Source organism: Euleptes europaea, chromosome 1 (genome assembly GCF_029931775.1).
Source record: "Euleptes europaea isolate rEulEur1 chromosome 1, rEulEur1.hap1, whole genome shotgun sequence".
NCBI lineage: Eukaryota > Metazoa > Chordata > Lepidosauria > Squamata > Sphaerodactylidae > Euleptes > Euleptes europaea.
In genome coordinates, this window is record NC_079312.1 from 70157666 (window position 1) to 70170690 (window position 13025).

Here is a 13025-nt window from a genome sequence, read left to right on the forward strand (position 1 = left end):
CCCACCCGTGCTGGCATTGATGCATCCCTTTAGATGGGCATTATATGTCATTGATTTTGAAATGTAACCAGATTCGTTTTAAATGTTTTATAGAGCACTGACTGACCCCATGTTCTGTTCTGCATTACCCGTTTACAGAGTAGGAGTCCTTGCATTCAGTCCTGCGTACTGCTTTGCAGTACAGTGGCTTAAAGATTAGCCAGCTAGTCTTGTGCCCAGTTATCATTTGCCCTTTAGTTTAATAGGAAAATAAGCATCTCTAATCAGATCGGAACCAAGCCCCAATAAGAACATAAGAGCAGGCCTCCTAGGTCAGACCTGAGGCCCATCTAGTCTAGCAGTTTGTTTCTCAAAATGGTCAGCCAGTTGCATTGAAGGGCATAGAGGTCAAGGCACAGCAGACATTTGTAAATGTCCAAACTGGCCATCAGTGATGCAATTAGGCAGTGTATAGCAGAGGCGTACAGAGCCTGAGGGCATCCCCTGATGCTGCTTCTTAGCAGTGGTATTTAGAGGTTTCCTGCCTCTCGATGTGGAGATTCCCTCATAGTCATCAACACTGGTAGCCATTGATAGACACAGGTCTGTCTGATCCCCTTTTAAAGCAGTCTCTGCTTGTGGCCATCACTGTGTCCACTGGTTCTGAAATTCACTATTTAACAACTCACTGAGTAAAGAAGTATTTCCTTTTGTCTGTCCTAACTCAACTGCCCATCAATACATTTCCCTCTGAGATCTAGTATTATGGAAGAGGGAGAGAAAGTTCTCTCTATCCACTTTTTCCCATCCCATTAGTAATTTTATAAACCTATATCATGTCTCACCTGCAGACTGTTTAGCCTTACCTAATTGGCTACAGGAAGGGAAGGCGGCATGTTGCATTCAAATCTTGGGAGCTAAGCAGGGTCAGTACTTGGAAAGGAGACCACCGAGGAAGGCTCTGCAGAGGAAAGCAATAGCAAACCACCTCTGATTTACCTTGAGAGCCCCTTGCTGGGATCGCCTTAAGTAGGCTGTGAATTTACAGCACTTTACACACACACATGATTGGGTACACTGTTTATTTAGGAGTGACAAGCACATACATTGTATAGTCATACTATGTAAACACGCATACTTCTTAGTTAATGATACAAAAACAGACAAGTGAATAGGTACGTGATGTTCTGCCCAATCCTGTGCAGGTATATTTAATGATTTATATTGATTTAATGGGACTAATTTCCAAAAACGCATGCATTGGATTACAGTTTCAGCTGGCAGGTTTTTTTTTGGGGGGGGGGCATTCTATGATATGCCTGATGCTTTAAAAAATCTTCCTGAATGAAAATTACAATTAGCAAACAGTCAAATGCTATGGCCTGCTAGGGTTTGACTCACTCAGCAGCTGTAGCCCAGTTACAGAAGTATGTAATCTACTATACAACACAATAAAAACAGGCTAATTCTCCTTCATCAAGGGCATTCCAATTGTTCTTAAATTTTTTTATTAAAGACATAATAATATTTCACAGGTAAAGAATGTCTCAGATGTATGGTACTTCTTGGAAAGCGCAGGGTATAATTAACTGTTAATATTCTGTGTGATATAAAATAGGATAATTTAAACTGGGTGGCAAGGGAAGAGAATGATAAAGGAATAATTAACTGTTCAAAACCCTGCATCACAATAAAACTGCAGCAATATTCCCATACTGTGTTTGATAAATTTTCTTGAAGCAAAATGGGCAGTTAGCCAAATAGTTGCCATTGTTTTCTCCTGGACCTTGTTTTAATTCCATAATCATGGGAGATTACTGCAGTCATCTTTGAACATTTGAGTTGCAACTAAAAACATACTTATTTGCATTTTTCTTGACAGTTTCTGTCTGGATATCCTGGAAGCATATAGAAACAGAAGACAGAGGAGAGCAGATGAGATCAAGGCAGTGACTGAGGTGGCTCGAGCAACTTACAACTACCAAAGGACTATTGCCAGATTGCTGTGGAGATGAATGGAGAACAGCAGCAGGAGACAGGTATTGCAGCCATGGAACCCTGGGGTTCAACAAGTATCTTCTCTGCTGTTGATGCATTCTGGACAAGTGTTAATACATTCTGGCATGAATAAACCACTGGTTAAAATATAGGTAAGGTAAAATGTACTATGCGTACAGGCAGAACTGTGGAGTTCCTCTTCATGTATGTTCATCCCATATGGGTGCTTACATTACATATAAACTCAATATGCATACAGCCTCAAACACCCCCCAAAAAAACCTCTACCATTAGCTAGCAGTGAATCTGAACAGTTTTCCACCTTTCCTTGTCCTCTCTCCTCTAGCTTATATTTAACCCAGCTAGTCAATTGGCTAGATAAATATTCTCCTCCGAGGGCATCTTCATGTATGGGTGTTTTCCCGCTCTTTCCAGGAGGCAGCACCAAATTTTTATTTCCTGTCGCCTTTGCGGGAAAGACCGCCCCTGATCCCAGTTTCCGTCCTGCCTTTAATCAGAGAGCAGTGACTTCGTTCAGCTCTGGCTTCAAATCTAGGATTAGAGAGATTGTATCGTCAGTGTGTTTGTTGTGCCAGCGTCTTCTGTCGTTCATCGTCCACCTCCGTGTGTCTTTATCCTGAGATTCCCTCCCTCCCTTCCCTCTCTCCACCGTCCCTATCTGTAACCGGCATTAGCATTAGAATAGACATAATGGCCGACGCTGCAGCTGGGAGAAAGGATGACCTCCTCTCAGTTGAGGAATATCAGAGCGGTGGGCTGGTCCATTCCGTCCAGAGGGAAAGCCCTCCCAATGGTCACAATTCCGGACCCTTAGGGAAGGGAAAGGAGGAGGAGTCTCAAGGCGCGGAAGAAGCAGGATCCCCGCACCCCACAGAGAAAAAAGCCGCGAAAGGCTCCTAAAGCCGCGCTGCCTCCAGTGCACAAAAAAAAGAAGTGCAGCAAGCTACCGAGAGCCGGCCACACAAAAACCACCTCCTCGAAGCCTGCTGATTTGACGACCCCGCTTCAGCCTGCGACAACCGCGCAGCCTTTGAACTTAGCTGGGTTACTGGTAGGATTTCCCCAGGCAGGAGGTGGCATCCCCCCTCCCTTCAACCCCCCTCCTTTCAATTCAGCGTCAGGCGGGAGGGTTTATTCCACTGATGAGGCCAGTGACTTAGTTAACATGGCCCTCCAGAGGCAATGGCAGGCATTTCAGGCACTTCAAATGAGACTTCTCCCCCTTTCCTGGGCAGTTCAAGAGCCTTCACCAGCCTCTTCCTCCTCCCAACCCATCAGTGTGGGACGAGAGGAACCCATATTGCCTACTACTCCTATCATTTGGACCACCAAGGCAGCCAAAAAATCCCAACAGCCTTCCACATTTAGAGCCTCTTTCCTCTGATCAGGAATCTGAACCAGAGGAACGCAAGGAAGGTGAGTTCGATTCTGATGAGGAGATCATCCCCTCTGACGAACAACAACCCAGGTTATTTGCGGGGGAGGACTTCCAGGGCTTACTGGCTAAAGCCTTGTTAGCCCTTGACCTTAATGAGGAACAAGAGTCATAGGAGCCTGCTCAAACACGTAAACAGGGAGTCAAGGAATGCTTCCCTAGGAAGCTAACACAGAGCAACACTATTCCCTTCCCTGAATTCTTCCTCAGGGCAGTCAAGGAGGAATGGGACAACCCATCCGCTGGCAGGCAAATTCCGGCCAGCATCAAGAAGCTCTATACCTTAGCCCCTCACGCTATGAGCTTACTCAAGGTGCCAGTTGTGGAAGCACCTATCATAGATCTCCAAACACCTGGGTTAGTACCCGAGGACAGAGCAGATTCTATAAGGGATCAATTAGACAGAAAAACAGAATCCATAACCAGGAAAGCTCACGAGGCCGCCGCCGCGCAGAAGGCGCGATCGGGTGGGGTGGGGTGGGATGAAGCCGCCACCGCCGCCGTGCAGAAGGCGTGATCGGGTGGGGTGGAGAAGGCGGGACAGCCCGCCCATCAGCTGGCTGTCGGGAGCGCGCTGGGAGAGGGCCCGGCAGGCGAATTACCGTATTGACCCGAGTATAAGCCGAGGTGAGTTTTTTAAGCCAAAAATCATGGCTAAAAAGCTCGGCTTATACTCAAGTATATACGGTAGATAGGATCCTAATAGAAACCATAGACAAGAAATGTCATGCCCAGGCAGCTCAGAAAGGAAAATCGCACTGCCTCATATCAGCCCTTTCGTCCCTCTAAGACTCCCTTTCGCTACAGGGCAGATTTCAGGAAGGGATCCTGGAATAACAACAACAAGCCTTTTCGCAAGGGTGGAAGGTTTAACAGACAAAACCAACACCCCAGGTCGGACAAACCCGACAAATTCCCGAAGTCTAGATCTCAGTGACTTCATGTCACTTTAACTGGGGGGGCGCCTGCAAGCCTTTGCAAGCAGGTGGAGGGATTCCAACCCGGACAGCTGGGTTTTCCAAATAATCTCCAAAGGATACCTTTTGGAATTCCTTTCCCCACCATCGGATCGTTTCCTCCTCTCACCAATTTCCTCAAAAAGGTGAAACATTCCAGAACCCAGCGGGCCATCAACCACCTCCTCCAACTGGCTGCCATAGAGCCAGTTCCTCAGCTAGAACGTTTCCAGGGGGTATACTCCACCTTCTTCACGGTCCCCAAAAGAAACGGAGACTGGAGGGCCATCCTCAACTTGAGATACGTCAACCGGAGGATGCAAAAGAAACGTTTCCGCATGGGGAGACTTCGCTCCATCGTGGAATCCCTCCTCCCTGCAACTTTCATGACCGCGGTGGACCTCAAGGAGGCCTACCTACACACCCCCATTCACCCGCTACGCCGACGGTTCCTCCGCTTTGCTTATGCCCAGGAACACTTGCAATTCAAGGCCCTCCCTTTCGGACTTTCCTCAGCCCCACGTATATTTTCAAAGGTACTGGTTACCATCATAGCAGTACTGAGACAGGAATCCGTCCAGGTTCACCCTTACCTCGACGACATCCTGATCTGTCCCCAGTCCCGGGATCTATCCCTCGCTCACACCTCAAGGGTCATTCAACTGTTGCAGGAACATGGGTACCTACTGAACTTCGAAAAGAGTTCCCTGGTCCCCTCCCAAATAGTCACCCATCTGGGAGTCAGGATAAACTCATCTAGATAAATATTCTCAAGGCAAGAATGCGACTGTGTAGATTGTTTTCCACAACTGTCATTGGATACTGGCTTCTTCTTTCTATAAAGTTTTATCCTAATACTCATCTAGATGTCTACATATTTGTCAGCGTAATACAACAAATGCAGCTATGGGGACTAGAAAACTGTGTGCAGAAATTAAATGAGTTGACCTGTTTATAGTAATAAGTCACCTCTCCTCAGAACAGAGTAAACATGGTTTTCTAATAATGTGCTGCTCCCACATTTTGGTTATTTGAATATTTAATCTCCTTTCTGGAACAACAAATCCCATCATAGAATTTGACCTTCTGCTTTCAGTGATTCTTTAATATTTGTGGCATTGCATTTTTAAGCCTCTCTCAAAATCATTTGAGCTGGAAGAGGTATTTTATTTTTAAATGAGAGTTGAAGATTGTAAGTGTGTAACAAGAACTTACTCTGCCCTTATCCTTCATATGAAGATACATAAATTGAAATAAAATTGGTTCTTGTAGGTTATCCGGGCTGTGTAACCGTGGTCTTGGAATTTTCTTTCCTGACGTTTCGCCAGCAACTGTGGCAGGCATCTTCAGAGTAGTAACACTGCCTTCAGTGTTACTACTCTGAAGATGCCTGCCACAGTTGCTGGCGAAACGTCAGGAAAGAAAATTCCAAGACCACGGTTACACAGCCCGGATAACCTACAAGAACAATGAACTCTGACCGTGAAAGCCTTCGACAATATTTTGAAATAAAATTGTTGTTGAGAATATTTCTGATTATCATCTTTTGTCCACTTGGAGGTTACAGTTTCTTTTTTCCTGATTTTTGTGTAAGACCTTTGTGATTAGGGAACATCTGGGAGTTGAGGATAAAGAAGGGTGACTTTTAAGCATGGCATTTTAAATTGTCTCTTGTGTTTAAAATACATTAATTGCAAGAATTAATCTTTTTCTAAAGATGTTTATCCTGAGTCACTGTGGATTGGTTATGTTATAAAGCTAATAGTATAAAATACCATCCATCTTTCCCATATAATGCTTCAAAAAAACTATGCACTATGTAAGTACAGAATGTGAGTGACTGAGAAGAATGCAGTCCTTTATAAAAACAAGCTAGTTCAGTGAATTGGAATTGTAACTGGAACATCGAATAGTTGAGGATCTGGGCTAGATAAACCTGCCCAAGGACTCAACCATGAAGCCCAGCTGGGAAGTTACTATATTGGAGTTAAGAGCTTTACATGCAGCCTTTGAAAATAAAGAGCACAATCAGGCATAGGGAGCTATATTTCTATTTAAGGATTGATTCACTGTGGCATTAAATCAGAACCATACTGGTATAGACATATGCTGCAAATCAATTGTGAATGGGAAGGATTAGGAGCTCCATGTACCTGGGATTTGCGTAGTGTCTGCCACCTCAGCCTTCACATTAATGTTCCTACTTCTTTGGTCCATTTTATTTTTTTATTTATTTCTAGCCCACCCTCTCCCGGCCAGGCCGGGCTCAGGGCAGGTTATGTGTGTATAGTGCCTTCAAGTCGCAGCCAATTTATGGCGACTCCTTTTTGGGGGTTTTCATGGCAAGAGACTAACAGAGGTGGTTTGCCAGTGCCTTCCTCTACACAGCAACCCTGGTGTTCCTCGGTGGTCTCCCATCCAAATACTAACCAGGGCTGACCCTGCTTAGCTTCTGAGATCTGACGAGATCAGGCTAGCCTGGGCCATCCAGGTCAGGCCTCAGGGCGGGTTACAACATTAAAATTTCCAATATAACAATAAACAATAAAATATATAAAACCACAAAACAACCCAATTAATTTAAAAGATGGTCGCCGTATATAAATGGCCAACCATAATATATAATTGGTTCGGCTATCCACCCTCCAATAGATCACAAACTGAGGGTGGGGAGTAGGGAGGCCAGCACAGATCTCACTTAATCTCACTTGCGGCCGTCCTCAACCATAGGCCTGGCGGAATAGCTCTGTCTTACCGGCCCTGGCAAAACTCCTTCAGGTCCCCAGGACCCTGATGTTATTAGGCAGAGCATTCCACCAGGCTGGGGCCAGGGCCGCACATTCTGTTTGCATTTCAAACTGGATGAAATTGCAATTAAACAGTTTTTTTGTTTTTTTCCTAACAGCCTTCAGGTCCATATAACAATGGAGATACATGTTGTGTCTCTTTAAATAGGCTTCCCTGCAGAAATGTCCTTGGGTGCCCACACTGAAGCAACATCAGAAGTTCTAGGATCCACATTTCTGCCGACTGACTAGCAGTATCCGCACAGGTGGCATAGAGTTAGTTCAGACTTTATGCAGGACTGTGGTTTGGATCCAGCAGAAGATTTACACAGATGAAAGGTGGAGCATTTCTACCTATTCCCTCCCAGTCATGCTGCACTTGGAAGGAGGAGGCAGGGCAGCCATACTCCCCTGATAGAAATCCCTTCCATCAGTGGCAATTTCTGGTGGATCTAAGCCTTTGGTTGGCACTACAAGAATGAGTCTGGAGCTTGCCACTTGCTTTCTGCTTCCCTTTGCAAGCTGTGATTCAAGTAGTTATGTCTCCTGAAGCACGAATCACAGCTTGTAGTGAAATGAACACTGGCAAAGTATGGTCTGTGCTTTCTAATCCAGGATTTTACCTTTGCAGACCCTCTAGACCTAGGGGCACATACATTTCATGGAAGTGATTTTTGCAGCCTTCCTCCCCTGTCCTACTTCATCCTTCTGTGCCCCTTCCTCAAGGCTACTCCTGAGAGTCAGGGTTGAGGTACAGGGGCTGCAGCCAGAAGGGACATTGCCAGATATCCCACACACACACACCTCTTGCACAATAAACAATTTCTGCTAATTCTGTCTTCAGACTGTTGTCACGTGTGTGCTGCATCCTGCGTTATTCTGGAGTACTCCAATTTTCAGGAGCGTTGAGGGGAGGGGGTGTAGTAGGAAGGGAGAGGCAGCAAAACTCCCTTTTATGAACTTGCTCAGTTTACAGCTCTATAAGATCCAACCCATGGATTGTAATTCTGATTTGCTTGTAAAGACAAGCTGTAGTTTGTCTGTTTGGATGAAATAGAGTACTATGGCTCATGCTGAAATAGAAGTAATTGGTAAAATTGCCAAAGCATGACTCAGCATGATATGTAAATCCAGTCCATAGTCCTAATCAGTATCTGTACTGTAAAACCACTTGTGATAGTTGGTGACACTCTTAAAAAAAAAAAAAAGCTCTTTTTTCTCCCCAAGCACAGTGCTGTTAATGCATACACCTGTCTTGGGAGGGGGGTCATCTCTCTGAATCACTGAGACTGATTAACTGTCTGGTTTCTTAATGTACTGATTCTCAGTAGGAAGAAAATGTAGAAAAATTCTTTCACATCCAAGGGATTTAAAAGGGCAGAAGCAGTGAGTTGTCTTCATTAGAGAATGTTATGCTGGTTTTGTTTCATTGTAGATGCAGGATCTGGTGTGGAAGAAGCTGAATTCAATTGGGATGAGTATTTGGAAGATACGGGAGCACTGGCAGCACCCCACAGCTCATTTAAACATGTAAGTAAGCATTTGATTGTAGTCATTCGTCTCTGTTTTACACATCCTTTGAGCTCTCATCTCTACGGAGCCATATTGTCAGGAAGCTCTTTTGACTTCAAACACTTAAGAACCTTAACTCTGAGGGGGGGACACTCTTGTTCTGAACTTTAATGTCATCAAAGGTGCCAATAGGAGGTAGCATTAGTGGAGAACATTTACCTCTCTCTGCCTTGTAAGGGAACTCTGTGTTCCTACTGGTGCTAGAGACAGACCCAAATAACTGCTGGCTTTGAAAATATTAAAGAGTGGTCATTGCTTTTTTCCCCCCTTGTCCCAGTATGCTTTGATGCAACCTAAAATCTTTTGCGCTGCTGGTAAATTTAATTAGTCAGATCACCTTCCCAGATCACCACTTTTAAGATTATCATGTAATTCGTATGGGGCTTTCATCATGCACTTTACCAGCAACAGCTTGCTCTCTCCCCCCCCCCCCACATACACTTTTTGGTTTAGCCTCTAGCCTGAGGGCTGTGAAGCAAAACTATCTTGCGACTGTGACTTTCTTAGTCCTAATAAAGGTGTTACTTTACTGTTGCTGTTTACATTAGTGGATAGTAGCTCCAGGGTTTCCATGGTAATACATTGATTTTAATAATGTAGTAAAGTGTAGTGATGTTGCCAAAATTTGTAATTACCTAGTTTGGAATGTGAATTTTCCTAGCTCATAATGCTTGGATGCGTCTCAAATTGAAAGTCACTTCTCAAATTGAATGTCACTTCTTTGAGAAGTTCCTCAATAGTTTAGAATGTAGAGTGAGATTCTGCACATACATCAGTTTTCTTTCAATGAGTTTATCAGTTTTTTGTCCTGGGCACTAGTTTGGCACAGTTGAGGAAACATTCTCACAGAGTGAATATCAGTAGTCACACCCAGGAAGCTCTGAAGCCTTCAGAAAAAGATGCTGGGCCATCCCTGGACTTGTCTGACTGTTGAGAGCCAGTGTGGTATAGTGGATAAGAGCAGCAAACTCTAATTTGGAGAACCGGGTTTGATTCCCCATTCACCCACATAAAGCCTGCTGAGTGACCTTGGGTCAGTCACAATTCTCTAAGAACTCTCTCAGTGCACGTGGAGGCAGGCAGTGGCAAACCACTTCTGAACGTCTCTTGCCTTGAAAACCCTTTGGGGTCGCCATAAGTCAGCTGTGACTTGATAACGCGTACACACTGTAGGAATTCCCACCCAAATAGCTGCTAATTTTGTGGATGTTTTTTATTACATTTTCTGTTTCCTAGCTTTTACTTTCTGAACCATCTAGTTTATCAAAAATATTCTTCCCCCGAGCCCCAATCTTAAATGAGGTGGAAAGTTGTAGCTCTGCTGGTATGCACTGTGGTAGTAGGTTCATCGCACACCAAATAGATTGGGCCTTGCTTGAAGTGGACAGTCATTAGGACTAGGGAGAAGGCTGAGGAGGAATGGATGTTGTAAACTTGTTTGCCCCATCTTATTGTATTTGAAATGGTAATTGGGCAGTGTGTGGTGCTCACTTTTTAAAAAAGCTTCATCCAGTACTGAGCTACTGGGACATGGGCTTTGAAAAATCAAAGTGGGTGGAGTCCTTGTGGAGATGTACTAGCAGTTTTCCTCGGCTAAACTGCTGCTTCAAGGATTTAAGCAAATTGGAGCATTCTTTCGGTGTGCTTGCAAATTATTCAGTATCTATTTCTGCACTTGTCTATTGTATCCTTATAAAAGTAAAGATTCCCCCTTGTGGATAAATCAGTGCTTTTTGTTACTCTGGGTAAATTACATTTTACATATAATTAACCAGAGGACGTTAACATTTTCCAAAACTTTTAATGCAAATGACTATAGACCTAAAAAAAAAATTTTCCCCTGGAAAATATTAGGACTTGGAATAATCAGATTATTTTTCAAATTACTAAAAGAATTCCTTGTGCTATAGTATACTATAAAGTTAGAATGTTTCAGATGGTAGTGTAAATGTATGTTTTATCACCACATTTTAAACAGTATGTTTATTTTCCCCACAGCTGATGTTAGGGCTGAATTGTGCCACCATGTGTACCCCAGGAAGAAATATGTACAAAGTCAAAAGAAACCTCTGATATAAAATTTTGCCAATTAAATAAGCTGGTTTTATGTTTATATCAATATAATTGCCGGAGGCAGATCTGAAATCATATTTAAGGTGCCTGGTTTACTGGTCACCTGGGATCTTCTCCGCCCCCCGCCCCCCCAGCAAAACCATCACAGTGAAAAGGAATTTTTTAGTTGGTAAAAAACTTTTTGAAAAGCCTCATGCTATTGCTGGCTTGCCGGACTACCATAAGAGGGTGCTGTTTGTGCACAAGAGAGAATTGTATAAGATTGTTGCCTCTATTGTAGAAGTATTCCAGCCTTATTTGCTTACACTGTGTAAGATCTCTCCCCCGCCCTTCTTTTCTATAATTATATTTCACTACGCCCTTTATTAGTACTTTAAACTTAAACTGTATCTTCTGATCAGTATAGGCTAAATGTGACTTGAACAACTCTGCTGCTGTTAAGGGAATGGATCCCCTCTGAATTGTATGTCATTTCCATATCCTGGATATGTCTAAGGCCATTGTGACAGGTTAGAGGTTAGTGAGATATGGCTAATTCCATGATAAACAGTTGAATAACTGTGTCCAGATCTGAAGGCCCTGAAATCTTAGTGTAACAGTGTGTACATAATTCGTATGTGATAATTAGTTTAAAAGTCAGCCGGTATTTCAGCCTAATCACAAACAAGGAATAAGAATACTAGTAGTCAGTATGCAGGTGTTTTACAATGTATTTCCAGGTAACAATCTAATAAAAAGGCTTAGCTTTTGCTTTGAGGAGAGGCATTTGCATACTTTGATTCAATGATGTACACTTTCCTGTCAAGGAGCACTGGAGAGGGGTAAGTGGGGGGGCACTTGTGCACACAAAGGCACAGGAGTACAGTGACTAAGGGGGAGGAGCTTGCTCTCTGCATGATGTTGGTTAACTGAACATTCTGGATAATCAAGTGGTAGAGCTTTTATTGTATTGTATTGACTGAGAAAGCAGTGAAGTTTTTGTGGCAAGCTCTGCTGACATTAGAACGCTGTATGTACTTGTATTGTTAGGTCAGAATTAGAACGCATTGGAGGCCTGTGAGGATTTGCAGAGGGGAAATAATAGATTTGGAAATAGCACTCCCCCGCCCCCGCACTCTGGGGCAAGAGAAGTAGATTCTTGCCATAGTATCAACTGGTTCCATATCTGAGCACTTCCTGTGTCCCAAGATGTGGTAGGGGTAAAAATGCCCTCTTATGCTGTAGCATCAGAGGAAGAGCTTTTTGTCCAGTCCTATCAATCGAATTTAGTCATATCTTCCTCTACCCCAAAGGGCTCTTAAGGTGCCCCTAATTGCTTCTAGTACCTGAGAGGAGGAGGTGCTGAAAGAGCTGGAGAAGTTGGACATGCATTCTACCCAATGCTAGTTTCAGCACATACACCTTCCATTCTAGAGTGCTATAAATAATCAGAGCCTCTCTCAGCTGCTCACCTTCAGGGGACTCCTTTGGGGTGGAGGGAGATAGGGTTGATTAGAATTGGAGAAAATACTACTTTCTACTCTAATAATCCGCCCCCTCCCCTGAAAAATCTGTTTAGCTTCAGTGTCAAAGTCCTTTGGAGTTGATGATATCCTGGATTTGGGGAAAGGGAAGCACACACATCTTGTGACCTTAATTCACACCTCCACTGCCAATATGCTATTAGAGTTTCTGTTAGACCAATTCATCACAGCTCTCTTTCCTTCTTAAGGTTTTACTTTTTAAACTGGTGCTCAAAATTCTGTGCATCTTCAGGAGCAATATGTATATTTAGTCCTCATCAGGGCACTCCATTAGCTCATTGCCTTTTAAAAGTTACTGATATTTTTCTGCATATCTGCAGAATCCTCTGTATATTTAAAAATTCCTAAACTTTCTGTTAGTAGCCGTCTTTCACTGTTCTGCTGAGTCATTCTAACTTCAGGTTCATTACTAGAATGTGTGAGTTGCAGCACTGTATTTTCAGTGGTTTTTTAAAGCTTACTATTTGTGTTTCACACAAAGATAAAAATTTTAAGTAGAAAATGTTCACACTACTTCTACTTCTTCCCAACCCCCGGCAAGCAAACAAATGTGGTTAAAATGTTGTGGCTGGTATGTACATATGATTGGCCTTGTTAATGTCAAATGAGGGTAGGTAATAAATAGTGTGATATCATTTCAAATAAATTCTTGTTGGCTTTTAGCAGCACATAATCTTTTTAG

At 43.4% G+C, this 13025-nt stretch overlaps 1 protein-coding gene across 1 annotated transcript in view; it reads left to right on the forward strand.

The window, feature by feature from the left end:
- The first annotated feature begins 1871 nt into the window (after nt 1–1871).
- The window catches only part of SFMBT1 (Scm like with four mbt domains 1), a 46908-nt gene continuing 35754 nt past the window's right edge, over nt 1872–13025 (forward strand). Inside the window, exons 1-2 of the mRNA XM_056854723.1 lie at nt 1872–2018; nt 8611–8705. Of these exons, the coding sequence (XP_056710701.1) occupies nt 1991–2018; nt 8611–8705 (123 nt within the window). The 5' untranslated portion in view covers nt 1872–1990. The remainder of the gene's footprint in view (nt 2019–8610; nt 8706–13025) is intronic.